The following is a 19,713-nucleotide window of genomic DNA, read 5'->3' on the forward strand; positions in this document are numbered from 1 at the left end:
CCAAGAGGAATCACCCCTCCTGAAGCTTCCACAACAAGGCAAACACACCACCCCGCTCAAGCAGCGTCTTCGGGTGATCAAATTCGACAACTTCCCCATCCTGCAGTGCCACGATCTTGTCAAAGTCAACAACGGCCTGCAGACGGTGCGCAATCACAATGACAGTCCACCCCTCAAACTCGCTCCTGATAAGGTCCTGCACAACCTGCTCCGTCGCCTGGTCCAAGCTGCCAACACGTCAGTCAACATCACGACAGCATTCCGGGCAGAAAAGACATACCTGCTCGTCGCCTCGTCCAGCAACAACACCCTGCTCTCCCTCAACATCGCCCTCGCCATGCAGAATAGCTGCTTCTGACCCGCGCTCAACCACTCCGTCTCAAAGTCCACATCCAGCCCGCCCTTGTCCTCAAAGAGACTCTTCAGGCGCGTTTTTTCTAGCGCTTCCCATACCGCTGCGTCGTCGGACTTGTCCAGTGGATCGAGGTTCCGCCGGACGGATCCAGGGAGGAACAAGGCGTCTTGCGGGAGTGCGACTAGACTTTCTCGCAGCCGTGAAATCGGCACCGTCGAGATATCCACCCCGTCCACTTCAATACTCCCGGACGAAGGGTCATGCAAACGCAAGAGGAGGGCAAGGAGGGTTGACTTGCCGCTCCCCGTACGCCCGCATATCGCCACCTTCTCACCAGGCTGGATGTCCAGGTTAATCCCCCGCAGAACTTGGTGGTCATCATACGCAGCAGCCACATCACGAATCCTCACACGTCCCCGATCAGGCCACACGCTCTCCACCTCCTTATCCCCGTCAACCTCCGCCGGCGTCTCCATCTGAAACTCCCTAATCCTCGCCACAGCCCCCAGGCTCGTCTCCAGATCGGCCCAGTACTTCAGCAACAGCATCAACAAGTACCCGAACCCCATCACACTAACCAGCGCCACGCCCAGCAACCCGGCATCCACGCTCTCGCGCAGCGCAACCGCCAGACCGACGAGCAACACCGCCAGCGCCGCAACGATGAGGTTGAGTACTAGGAGGAGCCACTTCTGCAGACTCCCCATGACGTAGAACGCGCGCTGGCTCATGTCAAGCCGCGCGAGGTTCTCCGCTTCGGCGGCGGCGGTGACGGCGAGCGCGCGGATGGTGACGAGACCAGAGGCGGAGGCGAGAAAGTGCGAGAAGAGCGGGGACTTGGCTTCGAGGTCGAGGAGGCGGATCTGGCGCGAGGTTTGGAGGTAGATGCGCTGGAGGAGGTAGAGGGCGAGGAAGAGGAGGGGGATGAGCAGGGTTAGCTGGGGCGTGGCGAGGGTTGTTAGGATGATTTCGGCGATGGCGAGGGTGAAGTCTGCGATTGGGTTAGTGGTTTGCTAAAGAGGGGGAGGGGGAGGGGGGAGGTACAGTCGAAGGTGAGCATGAAGGCGAGGGGGAGGGGGAGGTCGATTAGGTTCATGTCTTGGCTGAATCTGTGGGATGTTAGATGGTGCGTTGGGTGTGGGAGGGGAGGGAGTACCGGTTGATGATCACGCCCGTGTCGGTTTTGACGAAGAAGGACATTGGGGCACTGTGATATGCGTCAGTGAGTTGAGATGGCGGGAGTGTGTGACTTACGCGAGTGCGGCTTTTAGGACGCCAAAGTGAAGGCCCTTGGCGGAGTGCGGGACGATGATGACCAGGAAGTAGCTCACATGAATCAGTAAAACCAAGGAATGGGCAGTTTGGTGGCAGCACTTACTACGTCTCAATAGCAACAGCAACTTCGGTCAAGACGCCCCAAAGGACGTACACTCCCACCCACATCCCCAGATTAGGATCAGAGTGGTCTTCGTTGGCAGCTACCCAGAACTTGACCCAAAGACCTACGTCAAACTCGTCAGAACCTAGCACATCGTCGACTGTCAATGGTGGTGGCCTTACGCTGCATCGTCCGACACCCCATCTGGAACAGCACCATCGTCGCAAACAGCAAGAACGCCGACGTGCCCATGGACTTGATGTAATACAGCAGCGAGCTGGTATTCGCCGCGCCACGGCTTGCTTTCAGCTTCTCGGCGCCATTGGGCTTCACCTCGGCGAGAGATATGTCTTTCTTCGGCGCTTCAACGTTATCTTTCGTCTCCTCATCGCTGTTCTCGGGTGTGTCCTCGTTCGAGTCACTCAGTGCCGTAACCCGCAGCTTGCTGACGTAGCCGTCGGACTTGCTGAGCTCCCCATAAGAGCCGCGTTCGGAGATCTTGCCGTCGGTGTTGACAGACAGGATCTGGTCGGCGAACCGGAGCCATTGGGCTGCAATCATGGGGTTTAGTCCTGTCTACCAGGGCGTTATCTCAAAGAAACCAAAAGGGGGAGCTTACCATTATGAGTTGCAAAGATGACAGACCTCTTTTGGTCAGCTTGAACGCTTCGTAGGAGCCCTTGAGCGGCGAACAGCGTGTTGAAGCACTTCGAGGCCGTGTTCGAGTCGAGGCCCTTGAGGGTATCGTCCATGATGATGATTTGCTTCCCGCTATAGATGGCTCGAGCCAGCGCCTGGGTAGACATAATCAGTGCGGAGCGAAGCAATGCAGAAAATAAAGCTCACGATGCGATGCCTCTGCCCGCCGCTCAAAGCAGCCCCTGAACTTCCCACGATAGTGCCATCTGCGTCCGGAAGCAACCGGATGTCCTCCTCAAGCTGACATGCCGCAATCACCTTATCATAAAGCACCGCGTCATAGTTTGCGCCGCCGGTGATGTTCTCCCTGATGCTCTGGTTCAAAATCCAAGGGTCCTGGTCACAATACGCGACCTCTGGGCTCGCAGCGTACCCCACATCTCCCGCGATGCGATACGTCTCGCCGACCAGCGACTTCAACAGCGTCGACTTACCAGACCCGACTGGGCCAACAATCATAGTCAGCGTCGCCGGTTTGATCTCAAGATCCAGGTCGTGCAAGATGGCTTTGTCAGTACTCCAGCCAAAGGAACCATCAGAGACTTTGATCAGCGGCTGGTCGGGCGTCGGCTCCTGCACAACCCCGTTGGGCTGTCCCTGCCTCCTCGATTTCACGTTCCTGTAATCCTCCCTCTTCTCCTTGGCCAGAAACTCCTGGATCTTGTCAAGGCAGCCGATCGTCATGGCGAGGTGCCGCGGGACCATGACGAGCTCGGAGACGGGGTTGACGAGGATACCCAGCAGGGAGAGCGACGTGAAGGCCTGCACGACGTTGAGGGGCGCTCCGCCGGCGAGGCGCTGCGCGATGGCGAAGGCGGCGAGAGTAATTGAGGGAGTCATGATGGAGGGAAGCTGGCCTGCAAAACGATTGTGAGCTGGCCCGTAGTTTTTATTACGTAGACGAAAGGCCACTTACCGACGAGCACGTTGGAGATCTGGATCTTCCTAAACTCCTTGGACTCCTCGAGCTCAAAATCCCGCAGCCCTTGGATCTGGTCCTGCACTGTGCCGCTGAGGCCGCTCATCTTGACGCCCTTGACGGAGCCCATGACCTGTGTGGTGACGCCGACGCGCTTCTGGATGGCTTCACGCCAGCGGCGCTGGCGGGGCGGGATGAGCTTACCCAGCCGCGCTGCTATCAGAACGCTGACTGTTACATGTTTATCAGTGCATCTATTCTCGAGGTAGATGGAACATTCGCAGTGAACCCCTTACCGATGGCAATCAGGACAGGCGTGATACACGCAGCACCAAGCTGGTTTCCGAGAATCCACATCGCCAGCGCAACCTGGACGAGATTCGGGACGACGGCAAGGCACCACTCGGCCGCGACAGTGATCCACTCAACCTCGGTGCCCATGAGCGCAACGGCGGCCTCTGAGGTGCCGCTCTCGGCGCGGAGGGAGAGCATGTTTTGGTAGATTATGGCGATGAGGGCGCCTCTGATGATGGTTATGAGGCGGTAGGAGAGCTGGCTTGTCCACAGGGAGGATACCTGGTTGTAATGAATCAGTAGGAAACTCACACGGAGAGAGGGTAGGAATGGTTGTGTACGGCGTTTCCGATGAAGACGAATGCGAATTGGGCAATGAGCCAGTAGCCGTCTTCCACGGGCGTCGTTTCGTGGTTCTGGATGTACTCGATCGTGATCTGAACCAGGATCGGTTGGGCGAGGCCGAAGGCGACTTTGATGAAGCGGGGGAAGTGGGTGTAGAGGAGCTCTGGGGAGAAGGCCTTCAGGAGAGCAATTGAGAGGGCGTGGGTTCGGGTTTGGTCGACTGAATATCGGATGAGGTCAGTACCCAGTTCTTAAGGAAGTCAAATTGGAACTCGATAGTACAGTACCATTCTCCCAGGCTGTAGACAGTCTCTCCAGCAACCTTTCACCAGACAATGCCTCATCAACCGGCTCAAGGTCTTCAGTCACCAAGTCCTTCTTCCAGCCCAACTTGAACAGAGGGTTGAGCCAGAGCGAAAGACTCCGGCCAAAGATGCCAGATAGCTCCTCTCGGGTAGTCTTGGTGGCTGGAATGGTGATGAAGGCGGGCTTCGATGCCGACTCCGCTGTAAGCAGAACGGCCCTTATAACTAGTTGGACGGTCAGAAGATTGGCAATGGCAAGACCGCCGTTGTAAGCGTAGGCCCATTCTCTTGGAAGACGAGCTGCGTCAAGTATAATTGTTGCCAAGAGGGACGTCTGCAGCACAGCGGAGGGAGCACGAGCTCTTCGATGCTCGAGCCTGGAGACGAAGATGAAGAGGATGCTAGACGCGATGGCCAAGGAATCTGACGCGATGATGACGCTAGTGTCTCCGGCGACTTCTCCGCCCCGGAAGGCGGCTACGCCCAGAGTCAAGACTTGGAGCGCCGCGAGTGCGTGCCAGAGGATCTTGGTGGCAGTGTTAGCCGTACATATCGCGATGCTCTTCCAACAGTGGGCTTACAAGCTTGAGATGAGCCACCCATGATCCCTGGTTCACGGCTGGTTTGTTCCAGAGCTTCCATACACCATGTAGACCCCAAATGATAGCGATAGCGGAGGGTACGATTGACCCGAAGACTTCAAACTGATTATCGAAATACGGCGCTCGTAAGCAGCCTCGATGCGGCCCGAGAACGAGGCGGCCGAGACTGTCGTCGGGGCACACGGCGGCCCCGAATGGGACCCGCGGTGCTGGCCACAGACCCATTGCGGAGGTCGTAGCGAAATAAAAAGATGTGTCTATACCGCGATGGAACACATCAATCGCGACCGGCGTGCAATTGAGAGGTAAGTGAAGGGTAGACGACGTCGAATGCTGCTTGCTTCGACCACGTAAGATAACGGATGTCAAGGTACTGACGCCACACAACTCGGGCGAACCGAAACCGCCGTGTTACGAAGGGCGCAGGATCCTGCGGCACAGCAGCAGCAGCACCTGGAAGGCGTCGCAGAGAGCGTCGCTTACGCTGTGTATCTTGGGTGAGCAATATTTCCTTATTAGCCCTGACCTGCCTGAATCGGTTTGGGGGCTCAGGGGTCTGGTTCGGTTCGGTTGCCGAATAATCAGCTTGCCAGAAGGGACTTTTGTTAGGAATGTGGTCGTTGTCAGTATCGCGTGCTACGCAGGATTTACGAGGGAATTTATCCTTCTGTGCTGGAATTCCGCTAAGCAAAATTGATGTCATTCCTTTGGGTTTGCAATCGAATCTTAGTCGTTAGAGGCCATAGCGATGATCAAGAGAAGATATGGACACAACGAAGAAGTGTACTAGGTATTCAACAAATTTCTGCTCAATGTCTTCGCAACTGACGATAGCTCACACACCGAAATGGCTTCATGCAACGTGCAATCATCGATGCGGACTTTCCAAATCATAAATGCATTCATCAGGGGTATGTAACTTCCTGCCTTCCTCCAGGCAACATCATGCGTAAAGACCAACCTTGCGACTCATGAACGTCTCTAGCAACCATCTGCAGCCACAACGTCGGCACGATCGGAAGCCAAAACTCGCATATCTCCGTCCTCAAAATCTCTACTCCGGCAGCCCAAGATTCCCGCGCGCCATCTCTATCGCCCATAGCCAGCAGAGCGTGGGCCAGAGACAGATGAGTTATCGCCGTCGTGAACCCGCCTCCTGGCCCGAGGGTATACATCTTCTGAGCTTCCTCGAGGGCAAATTTCCACTGCAGCACAGCCGCCTGCCGATCTGCCCTCAAGCTGGCTATTCGCGCATGGCCTATGAACAGCCGCATGTGCAGCTGTTGGTCGTGCAGGTTGTCTAGTTCGGCAGGCTCGTAGCCCTCGAGCTCTTTCAGTGTTGCTTCAGCAGCATTCAATCGTTGAAGTCCGATATCGACCTCCGCTGATGCTAGCAGCAGCCTCCGGGGCCCGCGCCGGCAGCGCTCGGCGTCTTCCGTCGTGCCGAGCTCTGTTTGAAGTATATCGGCGGCCATCGCCCACTCCTGCATGTTGCAGTATATATCTGCAAGCCTGCCACACAAGAGGCGTCGCGTGTTCTGACGAATCGGCTTCGTCATGTCCAAAGACATCAAATGCTCTATCGAAGCCCTGGCGGCACCAAAGTCGCCGATGGATTGGAAGAAACGCGCTGCCGTGCTCTGCAATCGGAAGGTGACCTCTATATCGAGAGTCGACAACGGCTGTTCCGCTTGCCAGTTGTAGATGAATGACGACACATCATTGTCATAGCACTTGATCTTGTTTTCGATTTGAGAAATGTGCAGGCGTCCGAGAAGGGCGTGGTCCTTGCGAGTGGAAGGTTGCGGCCCTCGCCAGATGAAGTCGCGGATGTGCGCTTCCGACTTTGCAAACTCGCCGTCGAGCCGTAGCAGGTTGCTCCGGGAGAGGACCACCGATGCATGGAAGTAATACGGCATGGGCTTACGCAGGAACGATTTTGCTCTGTCGACGGCGGCGCGACGCATTGGTATGTGGTCCCGCTCGGAGAAATAGAGGAGCGCGTCTATGACCTCCGCCTTGAGCGGTGTTGGAACTTTGAAGGTTGTCGTGGCCTTGTCCATCACCGCCCAAACGGCGGCTTTGAGAGTTGGCGACCTAGCGGACCTTGCTTGTCAGTAAAGAAAAAAACATTGGGCGGGCAAAGCAACGAACCATTCTGTGTTTCCTTCGTAACATGGAGGGACGACAAAGCATAACAGTTTGAGTGCGACGTTGCCTAGTTCGTCCATTGTTTTGGGGGTTAGCACTCTGGAGAAGAACATTGCAAGTTCGGAGCATAGAGACCAGACGTTCGTCCTGTCTTCCAGGCCATGCTTGTTAATGTACGGGCTTTCTGTCGCGCGAGAACACTCTATGTCGTCGGATAGAAGGTTGGTCAGCTCGGTGGGCAGACCGAACTTGTCAGAGGTGACAGTTTCAATCTCGCCATCGCTGTTCCACCGCCGTTGCGGCGACCGAACGCCTTTCAAGAGGGCCTCGGGTACGTCGGAGCCTCCATAAGCATAAAGGAGTAATAGGAGTTGATCTGTTGCTGGAAGTACATCGGCGTAGTCATAGAAAAGATTGTAGTACGAGGAAGGCAATGCAGGGTCTGTGAATGGGCATTAGTATTAGGACGAATCGTCAAGAGTGTGGTGCGACCGACCTCGGAGTTGACTTAAGATAAGACGCTGCACAAATGCTGTATAGTCTTCGTATCTCGGTGACAGATTGAGCAAGTGGCTAAAGACTTCTTCGTCGTCTATGTTCAGATACCTCTCATATCTGTGACATGTAAGTGGCTGTTCAACCCAATACACCATGGAATTCTCACGTTGATGGCGGAACGTCTAGTGGAAGCCAAAGAATTGCTCCAAGACCGCCGAGTTTGCGTGCAATCTGAATATACTTCCTCCCTGAGTTGCGAATGTCGCTATAGTTGTGCTGCCCTGGGAATATTTCGGCAACTTGAGGCGGTACCAGTACTTGCGCATCCAACTTCGATCTGAGAAATATTACCACGCAGGCAAGTCGCCGGCGCAGTTCTGCAGGTACTCTGTTATCAGACACGGCCCAGAACCCGTCAATGTTTTCTCTGAACTGCTCCCGGACCTGGTTGACCGGCGTGAGGTCAAGCGAGTCGACGGCCAGCGCTTTGCTCGTGCGCTGGTTGCGGGGGGTGACGTGGAACTGCACATCGCGGGAGAGCGACTTGGACTGCGCCAGAAGCCGGCGCAGATCCTCCAGGTGTCGGTTAAGTGCAGGGATCAGATTTCTAGCTTGGCTCTCATCATATTGGTTCGATAGAAGTCGGACTGAGCTGCACAAGCATACCGCCTCCATCGTTGCCGTGGTGGCTGGCAGCAGGCGTGGGGTTTAGACTTCTGCACGCGATAATGAAAGGTCCAGTCCTCCTCACTGTGAGAGGATTAAATTCCTTCTTTTGCAAAACACGGTCTCCACCGACCGTTCTCGGCGCTTAACTCGGAAATGCGAGATCCCCGACCCGCTCTCCTTTTTTTTTTCCCTGTCCGTCAGACCATGCCGGGGTCAGCTTGGTTGCCTCACTTATCAATCGCCCCATGCTCCTGGACTAGTCCTCTTCGAGGTGACGTGGCATGGATATCTCCACTAAATAATTGAGATTTTGTTCTCGAGCTGTGAATGCTTTTTGTCTTCACGGCCACATTTGAGAGTCAACTTGTGTGCAAGACCTGCGATATCTTACGCTGGCGGATTAGTGCTTCATGCATGTCTATGTCTAAGTATTCTTAGCTTCGTCTATGATCAAAAGTTCTCAAAATGGATGTCTATCCTTAGCCCTCGGCTATTCCGCCATCTATCCGCTGAGTCCCTCACATCGTCCATGAGCGATTCCGGCCCGCATGTGGCGACCAGAACCCTCTGTTCAGTTGCAACGCCTTCTAACGCCACGCCGATCTCCTGCTCTATGTTGACTTTCTCAAATTTGATGTTGAAGGCGTCTTCGATCTCATTACTAGTAGTGCTCGTCAAGAGTCCCTCCGTATCGTGCGATATTGACCCATAGTTGACGGCACCTTCATTCATGCGTGTATTGCTGGGCATTTCGGTGGACGTTCCTTCTCTAGATGAATCGCCAGTGACGTAAAGTTTGACATCGATGCTCGATCCGGATCTTGAAATTTTGTGAAGGTGTTCTTGAAACCAGCTTAGATGTTCTGATATGGTGTTAGAAAACCATGTCTCGCGACTTGGGCATGAACTTGAAGAACCAACCTGATTGTCTCACTGTCCAGATAAAATCAACAGACTGAGCTTTGACTCGGTCATACCGGCTCATCATGCGGTTTATCAGACCGAAGGTGAATGCTGCTCCGCTGCCTCCAGCAACCAAGACTAACTTGTCGTAGGACTCTGTATCTGGCAGCGATCCATACGGACCATCCACAGAGGCCCACGCAGTGCGGTTGGATTGACTCCTAGAAAACTCGTCGACGCGTCTGGTGAAGCCTTGGTGTGACTTCATGACGAGCTCTAGACCTGCAGAGTCATTGTTCACGACTGTGAACGGATGATTTTCGTAAGGGTGAATACGTGGTATCCAGAGGAAACAGTGAGTTCCAGGCAGCATCTTCTTGACCCCTGGCTTTCTCAAGATCACCCTCGTGCCGCCGTCAGGGAGTGAATAGAAGGTCGCAGAGTTGTTTATGAGATTCAGAACCATTCGTGCCGCTCGTATCATGCGGTCGACCACCCACATAGCCGCAGTGAACGACATCACAACTGGGATCTTCTTTGCCCAGTTGGGTCTGTGAAGGCCGGTCAGAATAACAGCTGCCCCAAAGGCCACGATGTGGCTGATGTAAAACAGTTCGTAGCGGCGATGTCTCGCGATTCCCATGAGCAGAACAAGCATCGCAACACCTGCGCCGATGCCCTCAAGGTCTTCCTTCTTCAATATTTGAACCAGACGACCTTGGCGGCCGAAGTGAATCGTGTAGACGATGGCATGAAGAGCCAAGAGAAGCACAGCTACGTATCCTGCAAGTCGGTGGAAATAGTTCAGTTCAGCGTGTGAGATATGTGCAACCCGGCTCAGCGGCGTGTTTTTGAGTCCAAAGAAGACACACAACATCATATTGATGGCGCTCATCCTATAAGACCATAGATGTTAGCTTCCATTTTCCATTACCATGACTAGACTGACGTGGACATTTACCATCCGAATCTCGAAGCCCAATGATTGAGCAGGTGCCTGAGTGCAAGAATATTGGAACAGAGAATGGCGTTGACCGCGATGAAGTTCCCGATGATTACGACATATCCGAGAGAAGGGCGTCCGAACCATCCAAGGTTCACGCGTCTTTCTAACTTTCTGCATGAAGCTTATTAACCAGAGTTCGTCTTATCCCGAACTTATGTTCAAAACCTACTGGAAAGCGAGGAGAAGGCTGTGACGCGCCGGGAGTAATCTTCTGGAAGACGCTTTTGAGCGCGCTTTCTTCGTGTTGTGACACGCTTCCCGCAGCCAACTTGTCGCGATGACAACGGCCATAAGGCTGCAAAGGAAAGAGAGGTAGATCTTGATAGCTTTCTCATTTGCGCCTTGCTTTGTGGTGGGGGTTTCGAAAAACTGCATAGTGTCCTTCTTGAGCAGGCTGCCATCGGACGTAACGAGATGATGTCCAAACAAGGGGCGAGCAGTAGGTGTACTTACCCAGATTGATTAGATGGGGCATGTGATCAGATTGATAAGATAAATGGCAGCTGATGGCAGTCATCCCTAAGGGTCCACATCAGAAAAATCTCGCGGACAGCTCAACCGGTCATTTCGGCGCTAGCAGGGATTTTGTCATGCGCCTGTCTCTCACAGTGAGGGTATTTCCCACTCACGCCCCAATGTGACAGGGTTTCTAGCGCCTCAGAATTGCTCACTGTGAAGGCAGAACTTCAAAATGACCGTGTATATGTCGTCTCGCCCCGGTTGCGGATCACGTTTGCCAATGAAATAGCCAAAGACAAGCTTCAAACGACCAAGACGATGTGAGAGATGCGTTCCTGATCTATGTTGCGGTGGAATCTCAAATTAAAGAGTTAAACATGCTAGGTAAGTCCCGTTCCTCTATTAAGCCGTTCTCTTACCGATGCCCATAAAGGTTGCTGTATGCCACAGCCCCTTAGTCCAGGGTACCGACTGCAGGCTCATCGAGGGATCATTGCCCGTACTTTTGCTGAATAGACAAGTAAAATGAAACACCACTACTTTCCGAATCCACCTTGACTTCTCCCCATCCTCAATGTCGGACGACTATTCCAAAGCAGCCATTCAATAGCATGGCTTACTGCGTCCCGAGAAACTGGATGACCCTAGTTGACACCTCCGGCCCACCGAAATCGGATTCGCATCCTGCTAACAAAAAAAAACACCGCCAAGGCAGAGTGCGCAATGTTGCATCGGGGGTGTGTGGAGTACTTCGGCGTCGGGCACAGGCTTGGAAGATTTATCTGATGATCAGACAAGATGGGATTGATTAAAAGCCGCCGTCGCGACGTCCTCCATGTGTAATATTGTTGTTCAAGACACCCTCTCTTCTCTCGCTTTGGACTTTTTGATCGCTGACGGCGATCGCGAACCGTCGATATGGCCTCCAAGAAACCTGCCGATCGTCCGGTCCCCGCAGCCGAGGACGCCGACGTCGCCACCCCGGTACGCTTCGACTCCGATGCCGACGAGAAGCGCATTGCGGACGTCAACAGCAGCCCCTCCGGAGATCCTGTCGAGATCAGGGACTTTCCCTGGACTTGGAAGCTGACCGCCCTCGTATGCGGTGTTGCGTTGTCCTGGGGCTCGTCGTTCTCCGAGAACACTCTCGGACCTCTCAAGAGCACATTGATCAAGCAGCTTGACATCAACAACTCACAGGTCAGTCGTCATGCAGTCGTGGACAATCTTCTAAGCAATTGTATGTGCGACAATTAACACACTGTAGTATGGTGCCATCTCTTCGGCCACCTCACTCGTGAACACGATTCTTCCGATTCTCGGCGGATACGGGCTGGATCATTATGGCGTCGAATGGTAAGTGATTAGGCCACAGAACTTCATAATTGGAAAAGGTACTGATGCCCTGTTTTGTACAGGGGTTCGCTGGCTTGTTCGGTCGCAATCTTCATCGGCGCTGTCGTGTCAGCGGCTGGTTCTAATAACGATTCTTTCACTTTGGTTGTGACGGGCCGAGTGATTATGGGCTTCGGAAGTACTGTCATTGAGACTTGCACGTCAAAGGTGAGTTGACTCAAGGATCGGACTATTTCGTTTGGCAAATGTCTCACAGCCGCACCAAAGATTTTGGCCCATTGGTTCCAACACAAAGGACTTGGACTTGTGTATGGTTTGGACCTGTCTATTGGTAAGTAGTCCGAATGTTTCTGTTATATCAAAGTGTATCAGATGTTGACGGCGTCTGTTGCAGGAAAGCTCATCGTTCTCATCGCCAAGGCCACCGCGGTTCCCATGCGAGATGCGTCATCATTCTGGGGGTGGGCCCTGTGGATTCCCGCCATCGTCTGTTTCGCCAACCTCATTCAAAACATCTTCTACGTCTGGTGGGCCCGAAGCCGGCCCGAGTGGACTCAAATGCCCACCGGCCAAAAGCTCGCCATGGAGATCAGATCCCGCGAGCGCGCACAGCGCGAGCAGAACAACGAGGTTGCAACTTTCAGGACTAGAGCAACAGCCCGTACCTTGAGTGCCCTCCCTAATTGGGCAGCTCTGCTTCGTGTTCCTCGCTTCTTCTGGTTGGTTGCTTGCACCCAGATTCTACAAGCTGGTGTTGTTGGTGGCTTCAACGGCCTCAACGCCGACATCATCACCCAAACTCGAGGCTCCACTGCTCAGCTTGCCGGTTACACCTCCGCCGTCCAGCAGGTGATCCCTGTTGTGTGTGCACCTCTAATCGGGTCTTTCTTCGACTATGTGGGTTACCGCATGATGTTTGTCAGTCTTACGTCGGCCATCTGGATTCTGGTCTACTGCCTTATCGGTTACACCCAGACCAACGCACTTGGATCGATGGTCATCGCTTCTGTGGCATCAACTATGAACGCCCTGCCCTTCTTGGCATCCATCCCACTAATCGTGCCGAACCAACTCGAGCTTGGGCTTGTATTTGGTATTTGGAAGGTTTTCAACAATAGTGGAAGTGTCATAGTTGACATGATTGCTGGCAGGCTGCAAGACATTACGCCTGGAGGAACATACGAGCGCGTCATTGCCTTCTTTGTTGCCGTGAAGGGCCTGGAGTTTTGCCTAGGGCTGTTCTATGGAGTTCTTGACCGCAGATACCTGGCAGGCATTCTTAGCATCAGCAATAAGAAGCGCATGGATATCGAAAAAGAAGGAAAACTGGGAGACCTCGTCGGCAGAAGGCCTGCCAGGTCGTTCACGGCCGTGGGAATTGCCCTGGTCTGCTCTCTGATCATCATAGCCTGGGTTTTGTTCATCAAGTACTCCATTTGAACGTTAGCCGATAAAAAGATGCCTCTTGCATTTTGACACAAGAAGTGCATTTATCAGCCAGAAAATGTGCATCCACTGACTTTTTGGTTTTGTGGTCGGTTATGGTGCAACATCAGTCGGGATTAAGCCGATGTCAGTCTACATTCTTAGTAACCGAGTCATGCCCAGGACACTTCTCCAGGCTTCCATTAACGGCAGTCAGTCCTGGAAGGGCTTCGAAGTGCTTTGATATAACATGATTTTCCTTCATCCATGGTTGAATGAGCAAACCATTCCTCCTGAGCCAAAGAATATGGGTTCAATCACTGAAGCACCTAAGGTCGTCCCTGCTGGGGCATGGGACACACACCACCACATTTTCGAGCCAGCGCGCTTCCCTTTCGCCTCTGCAAGGCACTTCACGCCCTCAGTTGCAACTCTGGAGCAGCTCAAGACATTCGAAGATTCCATCGGCGTTTCACACGTGTGCATCGCACATGGCTTGTCATACGGGGCCGACTGCTCCTCATTACTCTACTACCTGGAGCAATTCAACGGGACGGCACGCGGTATCTGCGTCCTTGACCTAGACACAGTAACAAACGAGCTACTGGACAAGTATCACGGAGCCGGCATCCGAAGCGCTAGGTTGGACTTCTTCAAGGCACAGGCCATGAACGACGTCGACAAGCAAGTCAACCTCATCAAGTCCACCGCCAACAGGCTTCTTCAATGGCACCCGACTGGCAACAGCTGGAGCATTCAAATTCAGCAGCCAAACATCTCTTACTGGGCTAAGCTAGGACCGGTAATTCAACAGTCAAAGCTGCCCGTGGTTCTGGACCATATCGGCCTCGTCAAAGCTTCCAGCATGGCACCGACTGGGTCTGTGCCTGTCAGGGAGCAAACAGGATGGCAGGATTTACTGAACACGCTGAGAGGAGGAAACCTATGGATCAAGATCTCGGCACCCTATCGATGCTCTCGAGCTGATCCTCATTTCGAAGACCTCAGGGATATTGTGCAGGAGCTTGTCAAGACAAACTCCAAGAGACTGGTCTGGGGGAGTGACTGGCCTCATACTCAACGACATGAAGACAGGCATCTGAGGAGCAAGCATGAGCAAGAGCCTTTCCTGAATATTGACAACCCGGCGTGGATTCGGTCGTTGAGCACATGGTTGAACGGAGAGGAATGGCAGGACTTATGGGTTCATAATCCTTCAACTCTGTATGATTATCCAGCCAAATCGTGAAGTAGGCAGTCGGTTTCTGTTGTGTCGTGGCATCAGGAGAATTCTATCTCAATTTGAGAAAGCGATCAAGCAAACAATGGTACCATTTATTGACAAATATGTGATTTCGCGGGGATACCAGTCTTCAAAATGATATCTCGTTTCAAGTCACGATTTTCTATACCCAATGAGTAAATCTTCGCTTTTCTGCGTAAATCTACTTGAGTTTGGCCCGATCAGTTCAATTACACGATCGCATCGCGCGAAGCACTTACAAGCCGGGGTCAAGCCGAGTGGGTCACAGAAGGTCTGTCGTGTCCACCATCTCACGCCGTGGATGGTTCTCGGATAAATCATTCGAACAGCTATCTTAGACGAGTAGAAACTGCAATATTCACGTTACTAAATTGCTCGAAGAAACATTCGCAAACATGGCATCTTTTCCCCAGAACAACAGGACGTACCAGATCCTTGAGGCGGCTAGGACAGGAGGCTACGCAGTCGGCGCGTACAACTGGTGAGAACTGCATTCTTTGTAGGCCTTCCATAAAGCTGACTCGGGAATAGTTATAATGATGACGGTGTTATCGCTGTCATTCGAGCAGCTGAGGCGTGCAAGTCGCCTGCCATTATCCAAGTCTTCCCATGGACGATGCGATTCCAAGGCCCGGAGTTCGTCAAGTACGTGATTGGCGCCGCGCACGCCGCGAAAGTTCCGATCGCGGTCCATCTCGACCACTGTATCGAACCGGAAGACGTCAAGGCGGCGCTTGAGCTTCCCTTCGACTCTATTATGGTCGATGCCTCAATCCACGACGAAGCCGAGAATGCCCGGCAGTGCAAAGAGATTGTGCAGATCGCGAACGCCAAGGGCATCGCGATCGAGGCTGAGATGGGCCGGCTGGAAGGCGGCGAGGATGGTCTGCCTACAGTCGATCTCGAGACGATTTTTACACGACCCGAGCTTGCGAGAGATTTCGTGAAAGAGACAGGAGTGCAATTCCTAGCCCCGTCTTTTGGAAACATCCACGGAAATTACGGTCCTGGTGGCCCGGAGAAATATTGGAGATTGCCTCTGTAAGTATTCCAGCGGCTATAACGGAGCCCTGATTTTGACTGATATTTTGTTGCAGGCTCAACGACATTCACAATGCCATCCCCGACATTACCCTCGTCTTGCATGGAACCCACGGTGTGTCTGACGAGCAATTCAGGACCGCCAGAAAGCATGGCATGGTCAAAATCAACCTGAACAGAACGGTCCGCGACGAGTACACAGACTTTATCGCAGAGAATGCGGGCAAGCTGGAGCTTACCGTTCTGAAAATGAAGGGCGCGGAAGTTTATGCCAAGTCTATTGAGCGGGTGATGAGGGATGTGCTGTACTCAGCTGGCAAAGCATAGGGCATGCCGGTGTATAGAGATTCTAATTCACGTACATGTTACCAACACGAATGAAGCACATGTCTCTGTATTTGGAACCAAGTTCTCAGCTCGTGCTATGAGGACTTCAACCGATCGCAAATTACAAAGCTGATGCAGCCCATTAGGTCGTGTCAATCGTGATCTACCAATGTCGAAATTCATGCCGCAATTGAGCTATCCATTGTAAATTTCTTGATTCCTCCATGTGAATAACCACGATTGCTCCAGAATTCTGTTATGATTTTCGACCTGTGGTATCGGCCCAATCCCGAAAGTGTGACTGCAGAAAGCCGGCTTTTCCCCGAAACAAAACAAACTGCCCCGCGATGCCGGCTTGGATTAGAACCCGCGTGGGACCTATCCGACAATCGGAACAATATGACAATAGAGACGTCATTTCAAGTCGATTGAACTTTGATCAAAACCCTATTAAGAGAGCTCTAGAGGCCAAAAGTGACTGCATGCTGTCGTTCACGTTCGAATTCAATTGCAGAATTTGCTTATTTTCAAAATGACGTCAACATCCGACATCGTGGAGCGTCTCTCCAAATGGTCAAGCTGTGATGTGAGGAGACCGACTTCCGGCCAGTATTCCATACCACAAGGCTCTAATTACTGAATATACTAGATCTCGGATGGCCTCTCCAAGCTTGGCCGTGCTGACGGAGGCTTCCTAGAGGGACTCGTGCTTTACTCGCCAGAGTACCAAGCTGGGAAGACCAAGATTGTCGGACCCGTCTTTACTGTCAAGTTTGCTCCCAAGAGCGACTCATCTGCGCCTAAGGTCAAGGGCAACTACGTGAGTTTAGCTTCCTGAGGCAAGCTTTGCAGATTGAAGGTGGTACGCTAATCACGATTCCTTCTCGCAGATCGACCAGATCCCCAAGGATTCTGTTGTCTTCATCTCACAGCCGGCTCCGCATGTGAACGCCTGTTATGGCGGTCTCATGTCGTTGAGAGCCCAGATCCTCGGGGCCAAGGGGGTCGTAATTGACGGACATCTTCGCGACCTCCAAGAGCACAGAGATCTTGGATTTCCGGTAAGAGCCATTGGACATGCGACCAATGCTTATGCATCCCTGGCTGACGAACATCATTCCAGCTGTTTGCGAGAGGCACTGGCACTACGGCCGGTGGTGCTGTATGTTTCCCATCTGAAATCAACGTCGATGTGAAGCTTCAGTCTGCCAAGCAAGATGCCACAATTAGCCCGGGAGGATACATCATCGCCGATCTTGATGGCGTCGTGTTCTTGCCCGGCGATCTGGCCGAGCAGGTCCTTGAGAAGACCCCTGGGCTCGCTGCTGCAGACGACAGGTGTGCTGAGGCTATCCGTGGTGGCATGTCTGTACAGGAGGCGTTCGCGGCCTTCAGGGGTAAATAGAGCGACAATAATTCGGCAATAAAGATCAATGTGTAAAGAAAGTATTTCAAAAATGATCAAGTGGAATGGCAGGGAAATTTGGGGTAGGGAGATAGACGCAGTCATCGCCGTCACCGTTTGAGGTTTGCCACAAATGCACCCACGATCGTCACAATTGCCGATCGTAAACACGATGATCTTAGCTGAGAAAATTCAACAGTGATTCAGAAGGATAAAATAGACCTGCGAAAGAAGAATGACAATAGCGCATCTTATTGTCATGCACTAGAAACGTGCTCTGCGGACTCCTTTTCATTTAAAGTCTACTTATGTACATAACGTCGTTCCATCTTTTGGTGATTTTCTCCACGCCAAGTTCAAGCCAGCGGGGTCGTAGACAGCTGAAGCCCTGGTACACCATACTTGGATGCCAAGTCCTCAAACATCTTCTTCTCAGCATCAGCAAACGGCAGGCCCTGCACCTTGCGCTCCTCAGCCAGGCGGTATTCAGGTTCGCCAGGGAAGAGGACCTCCTTGAAGCCATCGGCGGGCGTAACACTATGCACGCGCTGAACGAGAGTGTCCATCCTGGCGCGGAACTGCTCGGAGGACATGAAAATGTCAGGCTTGATGGCGATGAAGCAGTGTCCGACGTTCTGAGGGCGAGCCTCCTTGTATTGGTCACCAACCTCACCACCAAAAGCGGCACCGGACAGAACTCCGGACATGATGTCCATCAGAATGGCAATTCCCGATCCCTTGGGGCCACCAATAGGAGCCATGGAGCCGTTCAATGCCTCGTTCGCGTCCTCGGTGGGCTTTCCGTCCTTGTCATACGCCCATCCAAGGGGAATCTTCTCGCCTCTGCGGGCGGCCTTGCGGATCTTGCCCTTTGCGACAACGGATGGCGCCATGTCGAGGATGTAGGGGACTTCGTTCTTGCTGGGAGCTCCCGCGGCAAAAGGAGAGATACCGAGCAGGGTCTCCTTGCCACCGAACGGAGGCATCTGCTTGGCCGAGTTTGTGAAGACAAGAGAGATCATGCCAGCGTCAAGAGCCTGTAGGACGTAGGTGGCACCCATGCCGAAGTGGTTGGAGTGTTCCGCAGTGACAATTCCAATGCCGTAAGTCTCTGCACGACGAATCGCATCCTTCATAGCCTTGGAGGCAACGATGAAACCAAAGCCATTGTCTCCATCGGCGTGTGCAGCGACTGGTGTCTTTTCGGTGATCTGGATGTTGGCCTTGGCGTTCACAAGGCCGCTCTGGACTCTTTCAATGTACTGCTGAAGTCTCGCCAGTCCGTGGGTATCCTATCAGGATCGGAAGTTAGTTGCTATGTTTCCAACCGTGTCTGCCATATGAATTGGGATTTTTAGGCACTTACAACGCCGCGAGTGTCAGCCTGTACCAGGCACTCAGCCATGAGACTGGCATCATCCTCAGGAAGACCTGACTTCACCAGAAGTGTCTTGGCGAAGGTGACGGCCTCGCTTGGCTTAGCGTAGTAGCGTGCTGGGGTAGACATTCTGATCGATGACGTATCTTCACAACAGATTGAGATGCTCGTGTTGTTCAAAGCAAATTGAAGAGACTGGGTGCCAAACTTTCAAGCAAAAAAGCACGATAATAATATCTGCCTTCACGGATGCTACCGGCCCTATTCATCGTCACTTTCGAGATGGACATCACGCTTAGACCCTCATTGGTCGGGTTAACCCGATGAAATGACCCCTCCAAAGCCTGAGCACCGGCCCAAAGCCGAGGACTGCCCCGCCCCCGCATGCGGACTGCTCCTGTTCGTCAATTGATGACTCTGGTCAAGCCACACACAAGGATTCCCCGCCAAGAAAGAACTCCAAGCAATTCTTCAACCACACTCTCGGGTTTCCCCCGTTTCCTCTTTGCACCAGCTTCGATGCTTCATGTCGTCAAGATTCATACACAAGAGTCCCCGATAAGCCGGTCTCTTACCTGTGTAAGAGCCCTCTCCACAGAATCAGTCGATGGACGCAGACGCTGCCGGATCGTCTGGTTGGTCCGAAGAGCCAATCTCTCCCGTATCGACTCGGCAACGGGCCGGGGCGGCGTCGATGACTGGGCCGGGCCGCAAGAAAGGCACGGCATGCGCCCGCTGCCGCAGTCAAAAGATCCGTTGTGACGATGAGAGGCCATCTTGCACCAACTGTGCACGTTCGGGGCACCCATGCGTCAGGGCGAATCTTGCGAATAATCCCGACGCGGTCAAGTAAGCATCCAGATCGAAATAATTACCCGTTTCGGACAGCAGAATGGCAAACTGACTTTGAACACCGCAGCCATGTCACCAAATT

General features: G+C 53.1%; 6 protein-coding genes across 6 annotated transcripts; 4 read left to right on the forward strand and 2 right to left on the reverse strand.

The window, feature by feature from the left end:
• Positions 1 to 10: 10 nt before the first annotated feature.
• On the reverse strand, positions 11 to 8,221 carry COL26b_007972 (uncharacterized protein; the record flags this gene model as incomplete). Its single annotated transcript, XM_053180750.1, has 17 exons — positions 11 to 227; positions 281 to 1,346; positions 1,400 to 1,464; positions 1,610 to 1,681; positions 1,734 to 1,893; positions 1,916 to 2,284; positions 2,353 to 2,527; positions 2,580 to 3,289; positions 3,349 to 3,582; positions 3,648 to 3,927; positions 3,987 to 4,210; positions 4,278 to 4,821; positions 4,877 to 4,914; positions 5,859 to 6,994; positions 7,052 to 7,490; positions 7,545 to 7,663; positions 7,878 to 8,221. 17 exons carry the CDS (start codon positions 8,219 to 8,221, stop codon positions 11 to 13), a joined length of 6,192 nt encoding a protein of 2,063 aa, XP_053035272.1.
• Positions 8,222 to 11,501: 3,280 nt separating this feature from the next.
• COL26b_007973 (uncharacterized protein) lies at positions 11,502 to 13,379 on the forward strand (the record flags this gene model as incomplete). Its single annotated transcript, XM_053180751.1, has 4 exons — positions 11,502 to 11,783; positions 11,851 to 11,939; positions 12,002 to 12,146; positions 12,312 to 13,379. 4 exons carry the CDS (start codon positions 11,502 to 11,504, stop codon positions 13,377 to 13,379), a joined length of 1,584 nt encoding a protein of 527 aa, XP_053035273.1.
• A 292-nt stretch (positions 13,380 to 13,671) lies between these two features.
• Positions 13,672 to 14,618, forward strand: COL26b_007974 (uncharacterized protein; the record flags this gene model as incomplete). The annotated part of the gene is given in 2 exon segments (XM_053180752.1): positions 13,672 to 14,588; positions 14,603 to 14,618. 2 exon segments carry the CDS (start codon positions 13,672 to 13,674, stop codon positions 14,616 to 14,618), a joined length of 933 nt encoding a protein of 310 aa, XP_053035274.1.
• Positions 14,619 to 15,023: 405 nt separating this feature from the next.
• Positions 15,024 to 15,996, forward strand: COL26b_007975 (uncharacterized protein; the record flags this gene model as incomplete). Its single annotated transcript, XM_053180753.1, has 3 exons — positions 15,024 to 15,109; positions 15,160 to 15,669; positions 15,726 to 15,996. The coding sequence occupies 3 exons, from the start codon at positions 15,024 to 15,026 to the stop codon at positions 15,994 to 15,996; spliced, it is 867 nt and encodes a 288-aa protein (XP_053035275.1).
• Positions 15,997 to 16,528: 532 nt separating this feature from the next.
• COL26b_007976 (uncharacterized protein) lies at positions 16,529 to 17,401 on the forward strand (the record flags this gene model as incomplete). Its single annotated transcript, XM_053180754.1, has 4 exons — positions 16,529 to 16,582; positions 16,646 to 16,816; positions 16,887 to 17,057; positions 17,120 to 17,401. The coding sequence occupies 4 exons, from the start codon at positions 16,529 to 16,531 to the stop codon at positions 17,399 to 17,401; spliced, it is 678 nt and encodes a 225-aa protein (XP_053035276.1).
• Positions 17,402 to 17,757: 356 nt separating this feature from the next.
• Positions 17,758 to 18,908, reverse strand: COL26b_007977 (uncharacterized protein; the record flags this gene model as incomplete). Its single annotated transcript, XM_053180755.1, has 2 exons — positions 17,758 to 18,693; positions 18,768 to 18,908. 2 exons carry the CDS (start codon positions 18,906 to 18,908, stop codon positions 17,758 to 17,760), a joined length of 1,077 nt encoding a protein of 358 aa, XP_053035277.1.
• Between the last annotated feature and the right edge of the window lie 805 nt (positions 18,909 to 19,713).

The sequence above is a fragment of the Colletotrichum chrysophilum genome, assembly GCF_026319265.1.
Source record: "Colletotrichum chrysophilum strain AFK26 chromosome Unknown scaffold_67, whole genome shotgun sequence".
Classification (NCBI taxonomy): Eukaryota; Fungi; Ascomycota; class Sordariomycetes; order Glomerellales; family Glomerellaceae; genus Colletotrichum; species Colletotrichum chrysophilum.